The sequence below is a fragment of the Musa acuminata genome, chromosome BXJ1-7 (assembly GCF_036884655.1).
Source record: "Musa acuminata AAA Group cultivar baxijiao chromosome BXJ1-7, Cavendish_Baxijiao_AAA, whole genome shotgun sequence".
Taxonomy (NCBI): domain Eukaryota; kingdom Viridiplantae; phylum Streptophyta; class Magnoliopsida; order Zingiberales; family Musaceae; genus Musa; species Musa acuminata.
In genome coordinates, this window is record NC_088333.1 from 42,623,685 (window position 1) to 42,644,815 (window position 21,131).

At 40.5% G+C, this 21,131-nt stretch overlaps 4 protein-coding genes and 1 non-coding gene across 5 annotated transcripts; 2 read left to right on the forward strand and 3 right to left on the reverse strand.

Annotated features, from left to right (window-relative positions):
* Nucleotides 1-1,647: 1,647 nt before the first annotated feature.
* LOC103992839 (uncharacterized) lies at nt 1,648-2,822 on the forward strand. Its single transcript, XR_010515402.1, has 2 exons — nt 1,648-1,996; nt 2,484-2,822. It is a non-coding gene; the product is annotated as an uncharacterized LOC103992839 (transcript).
* A 5,678-nt stretch (nt 2,823-8,500) lies between these two features.
* LOC103992838 (protein LIFEGUARD 2) lies at nt 8,501-9,803 on the forward strand. Its single transcript, XM_009412710.3, has 4 exons — nt 8,501-8,877; nt 8,992-9,105; nt 9,257-9,414; nt 9,497-9,803. Exons 1-4 carry the CDS (start codon nt 8,619-8,621, stop codon nt 9,701-9,703), a joined length of 738 nt encoding a protein of 245 aa, XP_009410985.1. The 5' UTR covers nt 8,501-8,618; the 3' UTR covers nt 9,704-9,803.
* Nucleotides 9,804-13,189: 3,386 nt separating this feature from the next.
* LOC135679557 (probable UDP-glucosyl transferase 73B6) lies at nt 13,190-14,920 on the reverse strand. The gene has a single exon (XM_065193432.1). The coding sequence runs from the start codon at nt 14,833-14,835 to the stop codon at nt 13,318-13,320; it is 1,518 nt and encodes a 505-aa protein (XP_065049504.1). The 5' UTR covers nt 14,836-14,920; the 3' UTR covers nt 13,190-13,317.
* Nucleotides 14,921-15,622: 702 nt separating this feature from the next.
* Nucleotides 15,623-17,385, reverse strand: LOC135680059 (uncharacterized). The gene is made up of 6 exons (XM_065194048.1): nt 17,226-17,385; nt 16,927-17,079; nt 16,415-16,501; nt 16,177-16,302; nt 15,997-16,095; nt 15,623-15,905 (listed from the first exon to the last, which is right to left on the reverse strand). The coding sequence occupies exons 1-6, from the start codon at nt 17,326-17,328 to the stop codon at nt 15,835-15,837; spliced, it is 639 nt and encodes a 212-aa protein (XP_065050120.1). The 5' UTR covers nt 17,329-17,385; the 3' UTR covers nt 15,623-15,834.
* Nucleotides 17,386-17,925: 540 nt separating this feature from the next.
* On the reverse strand, nt 17,926-20,925 carry LOC135679782 (monoterpene synthase 8, chloroplastic-like). The gene is made up of 7 exons (XM_065193766.1): nt 20,734-20,925; nt 19,737-20,010; nt 19,271-19,649; nt 18,969-19,187; nt 18,746-18,884; nt 18,409-18,654; nt 17,926-18,317 (listed from the first exon to the last, which is right to left on the reverse strand). Exons 1-7 carry the CDS (start codon nt 20,923-20,925, stop codon nt 18,021-18,023), a joined length of 1,746 nt encoding a protein of 581 aa, XP_065049838.1. The 3' UTR covers nt 17,926-18,020.
* Nucleotides 20,926-21,131: the final 206 nt, after the last annotated feature.

Genomic DNA, 21,131 nt, shown 5'->3' on the forward strand with positions numbered 1-21,131 from the left:
AATGCAACAGCGCTGCGTCTTCTTTCCCAACGTCGCTCTGCTTGCACCGGGAGGAATCCGCTGCATTGTTTGACGTCCTCTGCAGATTCGAAGTTTTGGTAGCTCTAATAAGGTGTGGTCGACGGTGGGAAGGGGATTCTGCTTGAGTTGCCATGGAGTCGGTCAATACACACCCTGCATTCTTCCGTTCCATCATGTCCTCGTAGGCTTTATGTAGCCCTACCTCCGCATGAACGATCGACGCAAAGTCTGTAGAAGTTGAGCGCAATACGACTACGTAGGTTGGAGATTGCAATCTGTGCATTTAATGTTCGAGTGATAGGACCGGAGCAGAAGGCACAGTACCAAACTGTGCAAGGTATACTTTGCGACCTACATCAAATACGTAGCTGCATCCCTTTTGGTACGTACGACACGTATCATCTTCAGCTCGCCGCGGTGACTTAGCCATGCGTTGTCATCATCATCGTTAGGAACTGAATGGAACCACACTCGAATGAGATGGACATTTGAAGCACGTACAATGATTGATCGCATACCGTGGGCGGACGAGTCCTCCTGCCTTCTCACATGGAGCAGGCGAACCCTGGGGGCGTGGGTCCCACGCCATTCAATTAGCCGTCCTGTCACCGTGGATTCGGGTTTGCCACTTCATTTCCTGTCTGAAACCAAAAGAAGACGACGTCCCCACACGGGGCTCAATAATTCTTCGACCTTTCTTTCTTCTCTCTCCCTCACATGCGCTCCCTCTCATCCTCCATCTGACTTGTCGAGGCCGTGCGAGACAGAGTATCCACGTGCACACACCCGCGCGAGTCAAAGCTCTTTACAGCTCCTCCGCCTCTCTCTTCAAGTCGGTTCCGTTCAAGGAGTCTGTCTTCCCCCCCCCTCGCCGCTGCCACAACGCCACCGTCAAAGGCGACAGCACTCGGGACGCAACCCCACTCGATTCGTCCGCACAGCGAAATGAATAAGAGATGGGACACGAACTGGCTTCGGAAATGGGGTAGCGTGCAGCGGGAATCCTATATTGCTCGTTCTCGCACCGTACACATCAGCTTCACCCAGGCTACTGTTTCGGTAGAACAATACATTTCTTGCGAGTTGCGAGGCATCCACTCATCTGGTTTTCTGCTGCTGTTGTTGCCTCCACGAGAATGATTGTTTCTCACCTGGCGAGACATGGATTCTCGCTGGCCTCTCCGCCTCCAACAAGAAACCTCGTTCATGGCGATGCATACTGCTTTGGCTTTCGTCTGACACACATCTCTTCCCCTGTTACTTGTCTCAACATAGAAAGATGAGAGTCGAGAAGCTAATGGAGAAACTGGAGAGAAGTAAACGTTGGCATAAATCGATGACTCAGTAGTAACAAAATTATAGTCGTCATGTAAGCATAATATAGGATGCTTTTTGGCCTTCATGGATTCAAAGAGGACAGACATGATAAGGATCTAACTTTATAGGGTTTGGTTTAATCGGAAGAGACAATGCCACACCCGACTTGACCTTTTGCCATCAAAATTTGGTCCCACAACGCGATAGTTTGCGAACAAAATCGTCGCCACTGAATTGATGAAACTCTACTCTGTTCTGACACGCTCATTTCAGCTTTCTTTTTGTCACACTCATCTCAACTTGGAGAGGAAACAAGAACATCATATTACGTTTCATATTTGGCAGCAAACAAGGACATCATGTTAGATTAGTCGAAAACCAAGCAAGTAGGCAACCAACGAGGCAAGGATGCAGTACAGTGAGCAAGAAATGGTTTATAGAAATCTCTGTTTCTCTCTCTCGCCAATGCTCACTGCAGGACTGCTTCCCAAGCATGAAAAGAACTCCTACCTCTGCCGCCTCCCTTGACATCCCCGTCTCTCTTTCTCTCTCTCTGAATCCGTGATCGGTCCGAAGAACTCGACAATGGGCGTTCTGCGCCACCGCTGCCGCCGTCTCTCCGCTGCCATCGTCTTCTTCGTCCTTGCCGTAGCTCTCGGTGAGAGTACTGAGTACTGACCAAAGCCAACATCCCGTTTCCGCTCTCTGTTTCTAGTTTCTTCAACGATCTCTCTTTTCCTCTCTTTAGCTACGTCTCTGCTGAACTATGATGCCTTCAGCTCCAAAAAAAATCCCACCTTGCATGCGTGTTCGTATTCTAGATCTCATCTTTCTTGCTTTCACCAGGTAGCCACTTCCTTCCGATATCCTCGTGGTTCAAGGTTATCCATAATAGATCCTTCAATGCTCTCAACAACTGACCCCTCTTTTATCTTCTTAGTGCCTCCCAAAGGGGAGAAAAGATCAACCAGAAACCGACGCCGTAACCTTCATCACCAATCTTGCTTCTTCGTCACCAGCAGCCATTAGTGCTCTCTGAAAAATGTTCATGAAGTGCTCTATCATCATAAAACCATTTCTATCCTTTTTCTGTAGTCATGTTAGCTCTATTAACCACTTGGTTCCCGTCTGATGTTGATTTATAGGGAGTGCATTGGTAGGAATTGCTCAGGAAGTGGGAGACACAGGGCTGAGGCCTTCGGAAAGAGAGAACTGGGTAGCTCGGAGGCGACTAGCCGGCCCTGGGTCGTCGCCGCCTACCTGCCGGGCTCGCTGCGGCCGGTGCTTCCCCTGCCGGCCGGTTCACGTGGCGATCCAGCCGGGCCGAAGCGTTCCACTCGAGTACTACCCGGAGGCATGGCGATGCGAGTGCGGCAGCAAGCTCTTCATGCCATGAGAACCGAGGAGGAACGAAAACACAAAGAGTGGTGAGGGTAAATTTGCACAATTCTTAGATACGCCTGCAATATGAATTGGTTCAGCTTCGTCTTCGTTGTCGTCATCAACTCTTTCTCGTAAATGATAGTCAAAAGTCAAAATCGAGGAAGCTATTGAGGAGATTCTATTCGACTAGACCGCGAAATATAGCCGTGAAATAGCAATTAAATAGGCCTTGTTATCTTTAGCATATTATAGATGTCTTCTCCGCAACAAACGGCGTCCACAGCTCCTCATCTCCATTGATTTCGTTACTCTATAACATGCACGTATTGACCGAAGAAGAGAATCCAAATCGACCAATCCTGAGGAATTGGGGACACGTGTTTCTCATGAAGTGATCAAATAACATGGTATTGTTTTCCTCGTCAACAATAACTATTCGTGATTTTTAGTAGTGTCATAATTCATTACCATTAATTTGAATGTTAAAATTATTTTTTAATTTTAATTTTTATGTTTTCATTTGTAACATTGATATTGTTAGAGTAAATAGATTATATGTTTTACTTTCATAACAATAACGATAGAGATGTGAATATATAACCCTTCCATGAGTCCTATATTATAGGAAGCCAAAAACAGACATGGAGTCTAGTCTAATACAAAAAAATCATGCTTGAGATAAACGAAGAAATATATTAATAATTAGTTTAATTGTAAAAGAATGTCGATTCGTGATCTTAATAATTTTGTTGGGACTTAAAAATCCATATCATAAGGTTCGATGAATGGTTGGTTGGTGACATTTTTAGCTTCGTGACAGTAAATGATTTGGAAGGCATGAAGTAGTGATTCTAGTAAAAGAAAATTCAATTAAATGCATGATAATGATGAGATTTCTTCGATGGCCGCTAAGATTTTTTTATCAAGAAAAAAAATAAAAATATTTAAATTAGCAAATTTATGAGGGTATTAATTGGTTTTTCTCATGTCCTTCAAATTTGTAATTGGATCTGAATAATATTTTGATAGAATAAATATCCATGATGCTTAAGTCGACTTGACTTAGTTCAAGATCGTATATGCAAAAAAGTTTGATATGACTAGAAAAAAAAATTTCTAGATGGTCACTTAAACTCAGGTGCAAACAAAGATAAAGATCGAATAAGTTTCTCCGTATAGTTCTCTCGACACTCTCAGTAGCTAACAAAGGTGGACTAATCTTAGTAAATTATAATCGATATCAATTAATATGCATAAGATAGTCTTTTATAACAAATGAATGAATGAGAATATTTCATAAATGAAATATTTTTATTTTTATTGATGGTCATATCCTCTCACTACTAACTGGATTATCACGTATTGAGCTACTATAAGACCAAATATTTCCATATCACTTCTAGTCTAAGTGAATTAAGTTTCCTCCCTAATTGGTAGCAGAATTAATGTCTTATATAATAGCTTCTCAAACTTATTCGCTTAGTAGGGTAAATCTATCCCACTTATCGTTACGAGCTCAAACACCTTCTCACATCTCCTCTATCGATGGATGATTCTGAATTATCCGTGAATCTCAATGACCAATAATTGGCAATTGATGTGAGAAAGAACCATAGAATATCTCGAATCTCAGAGAAATATTTATTTTTATCAATTTTTCATTCAATTCATTTCAAATAAGTTGTATGTTGTTCGTTGTTCAAACTAATGAATAGAGTTGAGGTTATAGTTAAAAAAACCAATAGAAAACCGAAATAACTAGTTATAGTAAACATGAAAGAGCTAAATTAGATATGTTATTTTGCTACACATGTTGATAAAACACTTACCTAAGTTTCAATTCTTATAAAATACGATGGCAAGAAAAAAAACAATTGACATAATATATATATGGTCTTTATGATTGTGATGGAGCTATCTAGGCTCAATTTTATACTATATGATTCTATCCATCTGATCATAATATATTTTGTCGATCACAGATCGTTGGAGATTTACTTATGAGTCAAACATAGATGGGTGTCAATAGTTGATCCATAATACTCATATAATGCTTAAAGAAGAGATTTTGAGTGAATTAGAGGTGGAATCTCTCTTTCATGTTGGAGGAGTTCTCCCGAAAGGAGAATGAGAATAAGATCACATTCTTTATGGAGAATAGATAAAAAGTCAAAATCCCTTGGAAGAAGGAAAGATATCTCATTTTGGAATTTGGGATAGAAACGAGTTTCTTTATAATTGATGTGCTCAAAATTAAAAGAATATAGATAAATTGTTGGTGATAAATGATATCTTCTAATATCATGAATCATACGACAAAATGACAATTAACATCTTCCAGTGCCAATGACTAGATTGACATGATCTTAACATCATCTTTGACGACAGAGACATGTGGATTACAGAGATACCAATGCATCATGCTCTATTACTGACTTATCTGAATAATAAGATAACCATTGCCACTACGAACAAGTTAAAGTTGAGATGAATACATCATAATTTGGCTACTCATCAAAAAGGAAAACACTTCCTTTTTTCTTGCCGAGGTAAACTACAAGATATAGGACAAATAATGACATCGGGTTCGACTTCGCTTATGATATTTGAACGCAAGTACAAAATCTAATTAAAAATAGAAATTTCTTGATTTGCAATAATGTTGGTAAAGGTGCATGGAACAATGTGAGTGATGCCCTCGGCAATGCTAATTGTGCGTCTTCATCTCATCCGGACTATTCCAAAATTTTCTATTTCTCCCTTGCAAATTATTGAGTGAATCATCGTTTTGTATTATAAAAAAGAAAAGGTCCGGCTGTAATTAGGACTCATAGGAAAGAAAATAGATTTACTAAGAAATCAAATACACATTATTGAAAGAAAAATTAATTATCAAGAACTAAAAACCGATCACCACATAAATATGCTTTTTTTTTTTTTTTGGGTTCAAGGATAATAACTATAAATAAATGGAAGCTCATCTTGAAATCTAATTCATTCAAAACTATTTAAATCTATAGGGCTAATTACATATTACCCAATATAGTTAGCTATCTTTAGCGTTTCGATCTCTACCCTATAAAAAATTACATTGACACTCTTTTAATTATGAAAGTGAAACATATAGGTCTATTTATCCTAATGATTTTAGTTTTATTTACGGAAACATAAAAACAAATGACGAAAATATAATTTTAATATTTTACGACAAACGATGTTGGTGGTGGTAGATGACAACACTGATAGAGTTGTTTGGCCACTTTTGACGATGATAAGATCCACTCTCACCGTGATACCAATCGCCTCCACGAGGAGCGTACTATCGACCTTACTATCACCTACCCCGTGTTGCTTTGCATTTGCATCGATGTTCACATAATTGTTGAGCAACACCATGTTGATGTCCATGTAGATGGTAGTAGCCACGACGACATTTATAGCAATGATGGTAGCCGCCACACCGCTAACTCATTAGATAAATCTCAGCCTTGACCCGAAGCTAGGGTTGTTAGAGCTTTTGTTGCTCCCCCCATTGTCGCATCAATTTCGGCACCACTTCTTACCGAGCAACCCTTTTACCGCTCTATATCTGCGTCAGTGTGGAGGGACTTGAGGACGATAGGGTGGAGGCCACAACATATGACAGATGGTGAGGCGAGGGTTTTGCTTATGTCGTCGATGACGAAGAGGCGGTAACGACGATTGCAATGGATGAGGTAGAAGTGCCAACGGAGGTAGAGGTTATGTTCAGCTCTACCATAGTGGCAAGGTTATGTTTACCTCCACCATCGTTCTCCTCATCTTCCTTTACCTCTACCTCCGCTAGTGCTTCTACCTCATTTATCGTGGCCATTACTATCTCTTCTTTGCATTAGTGGCACCCTCGCCTCCACGTCTACTATCTATTGTGGCCTCTACCCTACCATCCTCGAGTCCCTCCATCTATCTGTGCAGACGCAGATGTCGAGTGCGCGTCGCTCTATATCTACGTCGATGTTGATGCAAATGTCGGGTGACTTTTATCAACTATGTCGATGTCGACGAAGGTACAGAGTGACAAAAGGGTCGCTTGACGAGATATGATGCTAGAATTGACGTGGCAGTGAGGAGAGCGATAAGAGCTCTGAGGTCAAGATTAGGATCCACCCAATAGGTCAACGATGAGGTGGTTACCACCAAGGTTCGCTGTACCGTACCGTACCGTACCGACGTTTCGACCCGGGCTCGGTACCGGTACGGTACGGTATACCGCTCGGTACACCCAAGTGTATCGAGCGGTACACTCACGTGTACCGAGCACTGTACACTGCTACAGTGTCGGTACGGTACGGAGTGGTCCGCGTATCGCTGGCCTATCGGACCGGTACGTACCGCCCGTACCGGGCGGTACAGTCCGGTACGGCAAACCTTGGTTACCACCATCTGCATCAATACCGATGTAGTTGCCGCTCGACAATTATGCATGTCAACATATATGTAAAGCGGTGCAAGGTGACGGTGATGAGATTTGTGACGTGCTCCTCTTGGAGGCGGGTGGCGTTGTGATGAGAGTTGACCTTATCGTCATCGGAGGTGGCTAAACAACTACGTTGGCATCAACGCTAATGACACTATTGTTTGCCACCAATGATGTCACGAGCTACTGAATATTTTTTTTTTTTTCATCGATAAAACTAACGTTGTCAGGATAAATGAACTAAGAAGTTTCACTTTCGTAACTATAGAAATATCAATATAATTTTTTTAAGAATAAGAATCGAAACACTAAACATAACTAACTATATAAGATAATATATAATTATCTTAAATCTCTAAATCAATTTACCTCAAATAGAGTTATCAAAATGAGCATAAACCCCTAAAATTAGATTAATCCAACACGATGGGTCGGATTCATTTCAAGACGCGGGTCACATCACAACAATATCTCCCCCACCCTCTCTCTCTCTCTCTCTTTCTCTTAGGCTCGCACTAATTCGATTCCTCCTCCGGAGATTTCGACACTCTGCCTCTCTTTTCCTGCGAAATTGTCACAAATCCCATAAAAAGTTGGGTCCACTTTGCCTCTGGGTTCCATTCCTCGTTGATTGTTCCTTGTGTCGACGAACAAGATGCTTTATTATTCGTGTGTGTGGGTCCCATCGTAAAGACGTGTATGAGACTTCATCTTGAGCATTCTACTCTTTCAGATACAAGTCTCATCCAACTTCCAACGAATCGAAGATTGATGCAACCATCACGGATTTGTAATTATCGACTCTAAATCTTGTGTAGATCCTTCTTGATTTCTATTTTCATGGAAATTATGTCATATAAATGCTCATTTTTAGTGAGTTAAATAATTTAAAGTAATAAGAAAATAATTTAAAAAAATAAAATACGATTGTGAACTTAAAAATATTAATACTTATCTAATCATGTTGTTTACTTAATTACGATTAATACTCATTCGCGTTCGATGATTTATGAAGTGGTATCCCTTTGGATATGACTAATGATAAAACTATCCCTTTCTATCAATTTCATGATGCATCTCTTTGTGGCCGTGCCAAAGTATATTCCTACGCCACCGTAAGAATATACGTTCTGTCGAAACGAACGCCTCTCTGCCCATCATCCGCCGTCCTCGACATCCGCACGAATCACAAAGCGTCTCGCTGCTGCTAGAAGCAAACGGGTTTAAACACTCCACTCTCTTAAACTTTTACTTAAAAATGCTTCTCCGAAGTCGCCACGTGTCATCCACACTCGTCTCGAACATTCCTCCCTTCTGTCGCCCGCACCCGTCCCCGACTGTTATTAAGCAAGCCCGCCCGCGAAGAAAGGAAGAAGCGCTTGCGGTATCCCTCGGAGAACAACTCGATCGCTTCGTCGTCGCTTGGTGGGTTCCGGAGAGAATGTGGGCGCGGCCGGGGTACTGGAAGGGCAGGGACGTGGAGGCGGCGGGGGCGCCGCCGCTGTATCCCATGATGCTGGAGCCGCCGCAGCTGCGGTGGGCCTTCATCCGCAAGATCTACACCATACTGGCCGTCCAGATGCTGCTCACCGTCGCCGTGGCCGCCGTAGTCGTCTCCGTTCCCCCCGTCTCCCGATTCTTCGTCTCCTCCGGCGCCGGCCTCGGCCTCTACATATTCCTCATCATCCTTCCCTTCATCGGTAGGTTTCCCTCTTCCCACCCACCTTCTATTTCTCCTTAATTTTGTTAATTTTACTTGCAAAAATAAGCAATAATCGCCTCGAAATTGCGGGATATGCTTCGAATTGTGGCAGTGTTGTGTCCCCTGTACTACTATTACCAGAAGCACCCCTTAAACTTCCTTCTCCTCGGCGTCTTCACGGTATCCATCAGCTTCGCAGTTGGACTGACGTGTGCCTTCACCAGCGGTAGTCTCACTCCTCACCCCTCCCTTCCTTTCCTTTATTCTTATTGGAAATCCTGCTTCATTTTAAGGGGGGGAGGAAAAAAAAAAAAAAGTCATTTTTTTGCTGATGGCACACCGAAGAGATTAGACTTGGTTTCGAATTCGCTGCGCAGGGAAGGTGATTCTCGAATCAGTAATCCTCACGGCAGTCGTGGTGGTGAGCCTCACGCTCTACACCTTCTGGGCTGCTTCCAAAGGCCATGACTTCAGCTTCCTCGGCCCTTTCCTCTTCTCTGCCGTCATGATACTGATGGTGTTTGCTCTCATCCAGGTACTGTTGGCCGCCATTGCATACGTGACTACATGGAAACTGAGCATTCTATGAGACTCATGTGATTGCATGGTGTCTTCAGGTGTTTTTTCCCATGGGAAGGATCTCTGCTATGATTTATGGAGCGCTAGCTGCGGTCATATTCTGCGGATACATAATCTACGATACCGATAACCTGATCAAACGCTACTCCTACGATGAATACATCTGGGCTGCCGTAGCACTGTATCTCGATATCACCAACCTTTTCCTCTCTTTGCTCACCCTATTTAGAGCATCCGAGGGATGAGATGGAGCAGTTTGTGGGTCTTGCAAGGGTGTTTGCACCAAATCTCTCTATCTGTCTTTCTGAGATAAATTTTATGATTGTTACATTAATCCGTTCATAATTCTATTTTTTTTAGAAAATAAAATATTAGTGATAAATATGATATGAATAGGATTACTGAAAGGTAAGATATCGAACTCTCACTGTGCATGATAGATTATTATTTTATACTCAAATTATTGTGAGAAGAAGTTTTAAGGATAATTATATATATCTTGAATATGATTTCTAGTAAGTTAATTTTATAATTTTTTTTAAGTTATAGATGGATAGAAAACTTAACTTAAGATATTTATATATTTAGAAATATCTTATATAGATAGGAATCATCAATTCATATGAAAAAAAAATTAGATTTAAGGATTATTTTAGATAGTTTATTATTTATTCATAAAAATTCGAAAGGATACATATTTATTTGTCCAAATCATAGTATATGAATAATTAAATATGATAATATAAATTTTTTTAAAAAAATAATAAATCAGTGAGAGTGAAAATATTAAAATTTAATTTTGATATTCAAGAGATACAATTTTGATACTCTTTTATCATTTGAGATATTGTTATTACTTAAATTATTAAATGATTTGATAAAGATAAATAACAAAATAATATTATTGAATTCACATATAATATTGATATCACTGTTAATGATTTTGTAAAATAATCATAATCAACAGTTTTGATAATATCTCGAAGGGAAGAAGACTTAACATTTCTAATCATTATATAATATATCTACACATAACATAGGAATTAAAAGGGTCTCTTATTATTTTCATAAGTTATTAAAAATAATTATTTTAAAAAGTGATATAATATAATAAAAGAAGAGTTAAAATCAATAATCATAATAGTTTTTGAGAACTCGTTGAATTATCTAATAATTATAAAAGTATATGTTATATAAATATAATTCAATAAATAATATCGAATGACATGATAAAAAATTAACTCATTATGATTTTGAGTTATATTATAAGAATGTAAAATGAAGTTTTCTAATTGAGAATATAGATTTATATTTGTTAATCTAAACGATTCACAAAGAAAATAAAAATATATAAAATTTGATATGCAAATTTAAAAAATCTATTTATCATCTTAAACAAGCCTCCATGGTATAAAGCTTCTTAATATCATTATATTTTTCATATTTAAATAAAATATTATTAATTGATATTTATATATAAAGATCAATGAGAGAAAGTTTATTATATTAGTCTTATATATGGATAATATTTTATTTGTCAATAGTGATCTTAGTTTATTATATTGAGCTTACAAATTTTTCATAAGGATTTTAAAATAGTTGATATCAATGATACATCTTATATTATTAGTATTGAGATATTTAAGAATATATTTTAAGGATTATCAGGATTCTCTTAAAAAAGATAATTGATCGAGTCTCGGAGAGATTAAGTATAAAACTTTGTACAACAAATGATAAAAGTAAAAAATTTTAATCAAAATAAATATTTTTTAATGACTTAGAAAAAATCAAATAAAGAAAAATATTTTATTTTTCTTTATCTATGCATCGTTGAAAGTTTATTGTATGCTCAAACCTATGCTGGATCATATATCAATTTTACGGTTAAAATATTGGTTATATACTAGAGTTATCCGAGAATGAAAATACTAAAAGACTATAAAGAATATAATAAGATATCTAAAGGTGACGAAGTATTATATCATCAAATATATATATATATATATATATATATATATATATATATATATATATATATGAAATTAGATCAACTTGAAATGATAGTGTTTCAAGTGTTGATTCTATAAATTACCTCAATAATAGGTAGTCCACATTATGATTTATATTTATATCAATTGGAGAGATAATTTATAAGAAAAAATATAAAGTAATATATTATTATGTTTTTAATTATAGAAGTTGATTTTATAATAGGCTTTGATGCCAAGAATCAAGTTTTATGATTATAAATTTTTAACTTAAGACTTAGTGTGATTAGACTCAATTGTCAAATCATTGAAGATATTTTTTGATATATCACATTAGTTTTTTTCTTTGAGAATGACAAATACTATTATAACTCTATGTATTGTAGTATAAAGTATATGATTAGAAAAAAGAGTCTAGAAATAACTAATATCAATTAATAACTTAAGTTTAACTATATTACTTGCTAATCCATTCATTTAGATTTATAGCCTAAAATATTTAAAAAAATATATGTTCTTATGATTGGATTTATGAGAAACCCATAAAACATATGGTAATACATATTTGAGTAGACATTATAATTGACATTCTTGCTAATGTATTTTAAATTATTTTTTTTTCTATTATTCGATTCACATTTATGTAGATACATATTATGGTTAAATGTGATGATATAATTATCTTGACAAGATAAATTATATGGGTCATTTTGGACTGTATAAAAAAAAGCTAATAGGGTTATAGTACATAGAAGGAAGTATGACATTGATAATTTAACTCGTATTGCTAGTCAAATTTAATATAGTATTATTATATTTATTAGACTTATTGATCTAGTTTTTTAATTCGTGCACATATAAATGATTTTTAAAATTTAAAATCTAATTAGATAAATTAATTTTAAATAAAATTTATTTTATTTAATTTACTAATTAATGGACTAAACGAGAGAGTGTTAGATTATATGATCCTATCTAATTAGAAAAGATATATTATAGACATGATTGGATTCTGATTATTATTATCAGAGAAAGGCGAGCCACATAAAAAAAAAAAATACACATCGTAAATTTAGATATATATTGTTATTTGATTTCAGATTTTAATATTAAAATTTTTATAATATAATATTATATAATATTATGATTTTTATATTTATACATTTTCTTTGGACATCTTAATTATACTATGATCTAGACTACCCATCGTGATTGAGATGCCATACCAAACAATAAAACATATTGAGATACGATACCAAACAATAAAACAAGACTTCTGTGGATATATACCTGCCGTCAGAGTCATCCATCAGACAAAGACTTCTGTGGATATATACCTGCCGTCAGAGTCATCCATCAGAGCAATGATCCAACTCTAAAGCCCATCTAATTATTTCATATTTATGTTAATTTAATGAATTGACATTAATATGCATTGCGAACATGTGAAGTTCGAAAGAAACTAAAAAAACTCGGTCGCTTTCTTTCCTTTCCTGGCCGCAGGTTAAAGACGGAGAGTCAAATCAAATATATATATAAAAAAAAGAGATTAATAATAAAAAAAAATATAGCAAAAAAAATAAATATAAAATAAATATAATTTGATAAAATTTTATCTATATCCATGAATAAGATGCTTGAGTTGTCTTATTCAAACACATCAAACACCAAAAACATTCCCGTCGCCAAGAGAAACCGAAAGCATTAAAAATATTCCTTAGGTCACTTTTCACGATCAGATTGGGTGGCCGAAACTTAAATTGACATTTATTTGATACAACAAAGATTGGACATTGTAGAATTAGAGAGACCACATGAAATTTATTTGACAGATCGGATGATAACGGAAGCTTCGGCTCACGACTAGGTCAAACTTCTATCGCTGGGGTGTCCTGTTGTGTGTTCCCTACGCGGGTGGCAAGCAGCTCGTCGATCAGGCTATCGAGATCCCGGTGCGATGATCCGCCCTTCGCCACCGCCGCCCTCGCCGCCACTGACAGCTCCATGGCCTTTTTCCTTGCCGTCTCCCCCTCCCCTCCCGCCTTCATGAACCCGGACACCTTCCTCGCGATTGCTTCCCCAGGCACCACAGTCTTCTCGTGTTCTGCCACGCTCCGCTGCCCCTCCCACACCCGCTTCCCTGCCCCCGCCACCTCAACCACCAGCCTCTCGTTGATGAACTGCTCGAACACCAGCGGCCACGTCAGCATCGGTTTCCCCGCCGCGACAGCCTCCAGCACCGAGTTCCACCCGCAGTGGCTCAGGAACGCCCCCACCGCCCTGTGGCCCAGGATGGCCACCTGCGGCGCCCACCCCCTCACCACCAGGCCTCGCCCGGCCACTCTGTCCTCCCATCCCTCCGGCATCCAATTACTCTCTTCCTCGGAGCCGTCCCCGTCCTTTCTAACTGCCCAGAGGAACAGCTGGCCCGACGCCTCCAGCCCCGCTGCCATCTCCCTGAGCTGCGCCGCTGTGAAGTGGCACCAGCTCCCGAAGCAAACGAACAGCACCGACCCTTCCTCCCTCGTGTCCAACCATGCCATGCATCGGCCGCCATCCTCCTTTGCCGCCGTGCCACCACCCCTTTCGACGCCGCCGCATGAGGCAAGCGCGACGGGTCCCACGAACCAGGCCTGCCGGGCATCCACCCGACGGTAGTCGTCACAGTACTCCGGCTCGAACCCGTAGAAGGTGTTGACCACCACGCCGTGACAGGTCAGCTGCGCCTTCTTCATCCGGTCCCATGTGTCGCTCATGTGGTTCTGCTCCAACAAGAACTCGGGCAACTCGGCTCGCGGGATCTCGATGGGCCGGCCCGGCAGATCCGGGACGGCGACGACCTGACGCTCCTGGATCTCCGATCGCAAGCGGAAGAGGTTGTTCATCACGAGCTGGGGAAACACCCCGACGGCATGGAAGGTAACGCGGGGAATGCCGAGGTCGGCGGCGATGGCGGTGGTCCACCAGTAAGGGATGTCGGCGACGACGGCGTCGGGGCGATGGCGACGGAGGATCTCGTCGTGAGCGGTCTGGGCGAGGTCGACGGCCTTGTACACGCGCCAGGACTCGGAGGCAGGGGCGGTGGCGAGGTTCTCGACGCCGTCAGGGAGGCCGACGGAGGGAAACGGAAAGAGGAGGAGCCCGACGGGACGGCCGGCGGCAGCGGAGCGGTCGAGGGTGGGGCGAACGAGGGCGGCGTTGGCGGGGGTGAGCACGAGGGTGGGCTCGACGCCGGGGCGGGCTGCGAAGAGGCAGGCGAGGTCCACCATAGGGATCATGTGGCCCGAGGCAAAAAAGGGGATAAAGAACACCCGGAAGGGTTTCTTCGTGCCTCCCACCTCGCTCCTTTCGCCTGCTGCCGCGGAGTAAGAGGAACAAGTAGCCATTTGCAACACAAGTATTCGCCACTCCTACGGGCTTCAATCCTCCCATGGTTTTTATAGACGTCTCCGCGCTTGCAGCCGTTCCTTACGAACCCATCACATTGCGCCCGCGTCGTTCACACAATTTACTGTGAGTGACGACGTTCCCTATAGCGTATGTTCTACTTCGAATGCGTCAAATTTTGGTCACTTCAAAGTCAAATCCGTCGCCTGCCCAGATTTGTGGAAAATTTATGAATCACTGCTGCTATCATTTTTCTTCTTTCCAGATTTGTGAATCACTGTTGCTATCATAGATCTACCATCTTCTCTTTTACTACTTCATCATTGCTATTATCAAGAGAATCTTCTCCTTTACGACTTCATCATAGATCTTCTTTAAAGATTCTCTGACAATAGATCAGATTTCCACCATATATCTATCTCCTTCGAACTATAAAAAAAAAAACACTAATCCTCTTTTTACAAATGTATATTGAACATCTGTATGTGTCACAAATTTAAATGGGCATAGATGTCATATTAATATTAAACGATATGAAATTTATAGTAATTCAAAACCAATGATTTCTTTTCATTCAGGTAAAATTTAATTAAATGTTAATCACACAAATAACATTGGATGAGATTTTTATTTAAGAATAAATACCATTTAGTCATTATTAAACGATTTAACCCACTTAAATATAAATATATAAATATATGTATAATTACTCTATTATATTATAAATTCATTACTTAAAAATCAATCTTGTCAAATTAGAATAAGGTTTTGTGGATATCACAGAAATACTACAAGCGTGCTTTATTAGATGTATATCAATCTAAAAAGGTACATCACCACCCAGAATCAAACCAAATGGTCGTTCTAATTCCTATACACATCCAAAACAAAAGTACCAACTGAACTGTGAACTCATGTGGAGCAATCTGCATACGAAACTAATGAACTACGCTGCGTGTGTGGCCAGAAGAATTCTATCATGATACACTGAGCTCTGCCTATCTCGTCCGGACGAAGATAAGACCAATGACCAACATCACCGTCAAAAGATTCTTGGGGCCAATTGTATCTGTTCAGAAAACAAAACAAGAATGTCAAATGCATCAGTTTTACAATCATTCAAAGGAATTATTTTAGTCGCCATAAAGATTGATCTCCACCTGATGATGAACTGCCGTTGTCAGATAGACCGGGTGGAGAAGATGAAGAGGAATTCGACAATGTGATGCCCAGGTTTGCACAATCACCTCCGAGAGAACCTGAAACAGTAGTCAGCTTGTCTGTGACGATGACAAACTCCGTATAGGTTTTCCTGAAGAAAAGGGCAATTATGTGCTTACAGTCTCTGTAGCAAGGGAAAATGGTCATGTTGAGAAGATTGCTGAAACCCTCTCCGCACTCACAGCGATACCCGAAGGTTGACGTACTCACACAGGTGCCCGCTCCACAGTAGGAATACGAGCAAGCTTTCGGAGAGAATCGAGAGAGATGAGAAGAGCAACGCGGCTCTTACGCTGCTTAGTTCTGAGCAATAAGAAGATGATGAAGAAGAAGGAAGGCGTTGACGCCGATACTTACGGTCTAATTTGGAGACATTAGCAGGATGAGGCGAGGGGGATGCTGCCGGAGCCGAAGAACCATTGGAGCACGAGTAATTGATGCTACCTAGAAGACAACGCAAGTCCACCGTATTTAAGGTGATATATATACATATATATGTGAGCCCATTGTAGCATAATATTAAGGATGACCAATGAATTATATAGTCGAGGCATCGAATTATCAACCTATAAATAATACCGAGAGCAGAGCAGATTTATTGTTTAAGTACGCTTTTGAAATGGTTTATAATCTTAAGTTCCATAGAGACCTGAAATCTACAGAGCTGAGTTCTTCTCAGGGAATAAAAGAATACATATTTGAACTATCTCAAAAGCAACTTCGCAAAACTGCACATCGCTAGAAGAGACCAAGTCAAAATGGTGATGCTGTCCATCTGATTCTGGAACCAAATGTCAGTTTGATGCCCAACCAGTTGGCATCCACTTGAGCCGAGAGAGCGGGAAAGGGAGAGAGAGAGAGAGACTTACAATTGGGGATGATACAGGGGAGGAACCGGAAGTAGTCTCCAATATGGAACTGAGACCACCCAGGATTGCACTTGCATGCGAATCCAAAGGAGTCGTCCGTCGACACTTGACAACTCCCCTTCCCACACTCCACGCTGTTGTTGCATATCTCGTCTGTATAACAAAGACGAGAGAAGCAAAGAAGCCATGGAATTGATCACGCACACATAGAAGATGGATTGAAATTTACATGAAAAGGACCAAAGAGAGGAAAACGATCCATAGGTACCGAAAAATCTTAAAGACATGAGAGTACGTACTGAAGAGAGGGGAGAGAAGATCTCCTGCATCTGCCCAGTGTGGCAGCGAAGTGGTGATGGATTGGAGAACCACCAACACCAGCACCGCTTTAACCCAACCCATGCCTTCTCCTTCCTGTTCCTTCAGATAACAGATGAAGCATGAGAGGAGAAGGGTGTGTCTATGTTGGTAAGTGTAATAAAGATACCGGTGGAGTAGGTAGTAGTTATTGTGGGATATTAATGCAGTCGTTAAAGTTCATTACATTGTTGGAGTTGGGGATGTGGTCGCCACGCCGTAAGAGAAGCGACGCGTAGGCGCTCGATCGAGTTCTCCTCACTTATTGCGGGAAGCAGGTGGCGGTTGGGATGTTGGGAATTAAATGCTGGAATGATTTGACTTGTAAGATTAGGCTTTATATGATTTTTTTTTCTATTTCTCTAGAAAAAAGAAACAAAAAATTTTCCTCCAACAGAAGTTTTTTATTTATATTTCAAGAGAACTTCGAAATTTCACAAATTATTCTCATTTATTTTCTATATTTGTGAAGCTAATCAAATCATAACGCCACTGTGCGTCTGATTTCTTTGTCGTTTTATTTCATTTTTACCCCTTCGAAGAACCTACATTAATCGTTAGACAATTTGTGTTACGATTTAAAACTTCAAAATGTTTAATATAATAGAATTATATATATATATATATATATATATATATTTTAATAACCAAGTCCTTGTGTGCTAATTCACTATATGTCACTTATTTCATGGAACGTTGCAACCTTCTTCGAATGGGTCATCCACGTTACAGCGAGCTTACAATTTCGAGAGCTGGAGGGGTTCGAACAGCAACGACATGATTTGTTTCTTGGTCTCTCCATCGGGTGCGCTGTATCCGTCTCCGTGTTGGTAGATGAACTGTGACATCCGAGGGAGGCCGACTGCCACCGTCTTGAAGATTTCCCCGTACGAAGAGCTCCGATCTCCATTTATTCCTCTCCAGTTGGCCTTTATCAGTTCCCTGATCTTTTTGCGTGCCGCCGTCTCTGGAACACCACTCTCCAGCATGTAGCACTGGATCGACGACGGCGCATCTCCTCTTTCCAGCTCGATCTGCACACCGACCATAGGATTTGTTAGCGCCGGTGAGAAGCACTGATGAGGGAGAACATGTGTACGGCTTCCATGGTTTAGCTTGACGTACCGTCGAAGTAGCCAAATCGTTGTAGAGGCGGAACAGCATGGCCGAACACCTAGCAACCTTGGGGTAAGTGGAGAAGCTTTCCAGCGACTCTTTCGTCAGGTTGTCGCTCATGCAATAAGCATTGGTCATGAAGACATGACCCCCGGACGACATCCACGCGTTGTCCAAGTACTCGTCAAGCTTTGGCTTGTGGCCCTGGTTGTACCATTTCGCTTCCAACAGGAACGCTTTGCATAGATCCGTCCACTGAACCACGAGGAGTAGAGAGTTTGTATAGAGAGCAGAAACCAGGTGATTGATGTACAAAGGAAAGGAAGAAAGCATTAATGTGTCTTACTGCCTTCCTTAAGAAAGGTATTATGTCCAAGACCTTCTCCTTCATGACTCTGTAACCTGTCTCGTTTGCCGCGTTGAAGATTGCCAGAAAACACAGCTTCATGTAATCGGGAAGCTTGTCGATCTTATTAGCATCCCATCTGAAATGAGCAGCAGAATAACGGTAAACACAAGACGATATATATAAAGTTGAAATCCTTGCGATGGCAGGGGATCCTCATCACCTTTCAATGGCTTCGGTGAAAAGCTCGAGTTCGTTCAAGGTGCCGTAGATATCATAAACGTCATCCAGCATTGCTATTAAGCAGTTTGCCTTTGTCTGTATCTCCCTGCACTCCCAAAATTGTGGCTCAAAGGCAGAACCTACGGTCCACAGAAAGTTCTCCGTCAACCTGTCTCTGAAAAATGACAGCTTCTGTGCAAGCCCGAGATTGGTCCACCATCTAATATCAAGAACAACTTTGCTTTAGAAGGTTTGCCGGTAAATCGATGAGAACAGAACTAAGCTCAAGCTATCCAAGTTTACCTGGAGAGTTCTCGGAGTTCTCCCTTGTACATGCCCTGAACCACGTTGAAGTCCAGCTTAGCCAATTCAAGCACAACAGGGTTCATGGTGGCTTCCCTTTGGTATGCTTCTATGAACCACCTGGTGTGCAACCTCTGCATCCTCCAATGCAGTGGAAGCTCCAAGGCGTGGGCCACATGCTCCCTGAGACGAGGCTCGAGCGATCCCTCCTCCATGAGGCATTTGAGGTGCTTAGTGGTGAAGTCCGTAGCTTGATCCAGTACAAGTTCGCCCTCCTCTGCGACATAGGAAGCCTCATACAAGCTCAGGATTCCCTTGGTCTCGTGCTGCAGGCTAGCTTTGAAGTCGCCCTTCTCGTCTCTAAATCTGTTGAATAAATCTTTTTGTCCACAAAACATATTCATGTCAGATCGCGACATGATGATTAAAGAGAAAAAAAAAGGATTTAATCTGAAATATGAATCACCTTCGGAAACATCGAACCCGTTTTCTCTGAGAAGCCTGAACCCAAGTGCCGTGGCATGGAGATCATCTTTTAAAAGCATGTTGATGTCTTCGAGAGATCCGTAAAGGCACCGTAAAACATCATCGATATCATCTTTGAAGTGATAAGCCACACCAAGCTGTTGTAGGTGATCCACGAGTTGAAGTTGGTCCTCGACTTCCTTCTTCTCATATATCAGTTTCCTAACATCCTCCTTCAAATCATCTATCCCTTTAGTCTTGCGCTCCTCTTCGACCTAAATTTACAACAATCAACCATATGTGTTTATACATACAAAGACGATTGATTACTCGTAAAACAGAGAGACACGTAACTATTTCTAATATTTAAAATTTGTAATATAAATTTAGTAGTTATCTACTCGATATGTAAAGAATAAAATTTCACAATATTCATTCTATTTGACTAAAGTATGACAAAAACATTAGACTAAACATATGACAAAAACTAAAGTAAATAGGACCAAATATAATTTACACCATAGGCTACGTGGGTGGATGGTCACATCTAATACTGTTCACACAAAGTCAACTCATAGCATTCACGGGAAGAGGATGTCGTGAGGAAGATGGTCAACCTGTCGTGTAGTGAAACCAAAACTTCTTCACATTGTTTTCCTCATAAAGTACGCACAACTCCTTTAATGTATTATAATAACGTAAAATAATGCTACGACCGATCCATGATTTGTTCAATCTTGATAGTACTGTCATCATAATGCAAAATAATACTATTTTGGTTTGGATTTAAGTACGTGATTCACTTATTCTCCGCTACTCGAGTACTAGATATGGATCCACCATTGTATTCGAAGCGGCGTTGCGCATCGATCAACTCAGCTAAAGCCTTGTAATTATGCTGCAAATATGATCTTATCATCATCTTCACATGTTTCATACGAAGAAGAGACTTCAGAAGGTAATATGAACAAGTGCAGTGTATATATACACAAACCCACCGTGACGGAGCGGCTTGTGAGTGCCTGTATCCGGTCGTCACTCCATAAGTTTGGCTGGTAATTGGCCGTTCTCCGTGTGGGAGCTGCTTGCGCGCTGAAGCGGATGCTTGGACTTGGACGCTCGGAGAGCGTGGTCCGCCGGAGAGTGTTGAGGTTATCGGTAAAGGATGGAGCACGGAAGAGGAGAGCCATAAATGTTATCCTTCGGGCTTGAGTGTCGCAGAAGCTCTTACTGGTCGACTAGATCTGAGGTGGTCTTCTTATATAGAGCTCGAGACTGTGTGGTCTTTATGTGGTCAGTATTTTTGTGGCCACTGGAAGAATCAGCTTCAGGAAAGAGTAGAAAGTAAACAAAGTAAGGCGTTGGGTGGTGCCGTCGAAGACCTCACGGCTCGGGG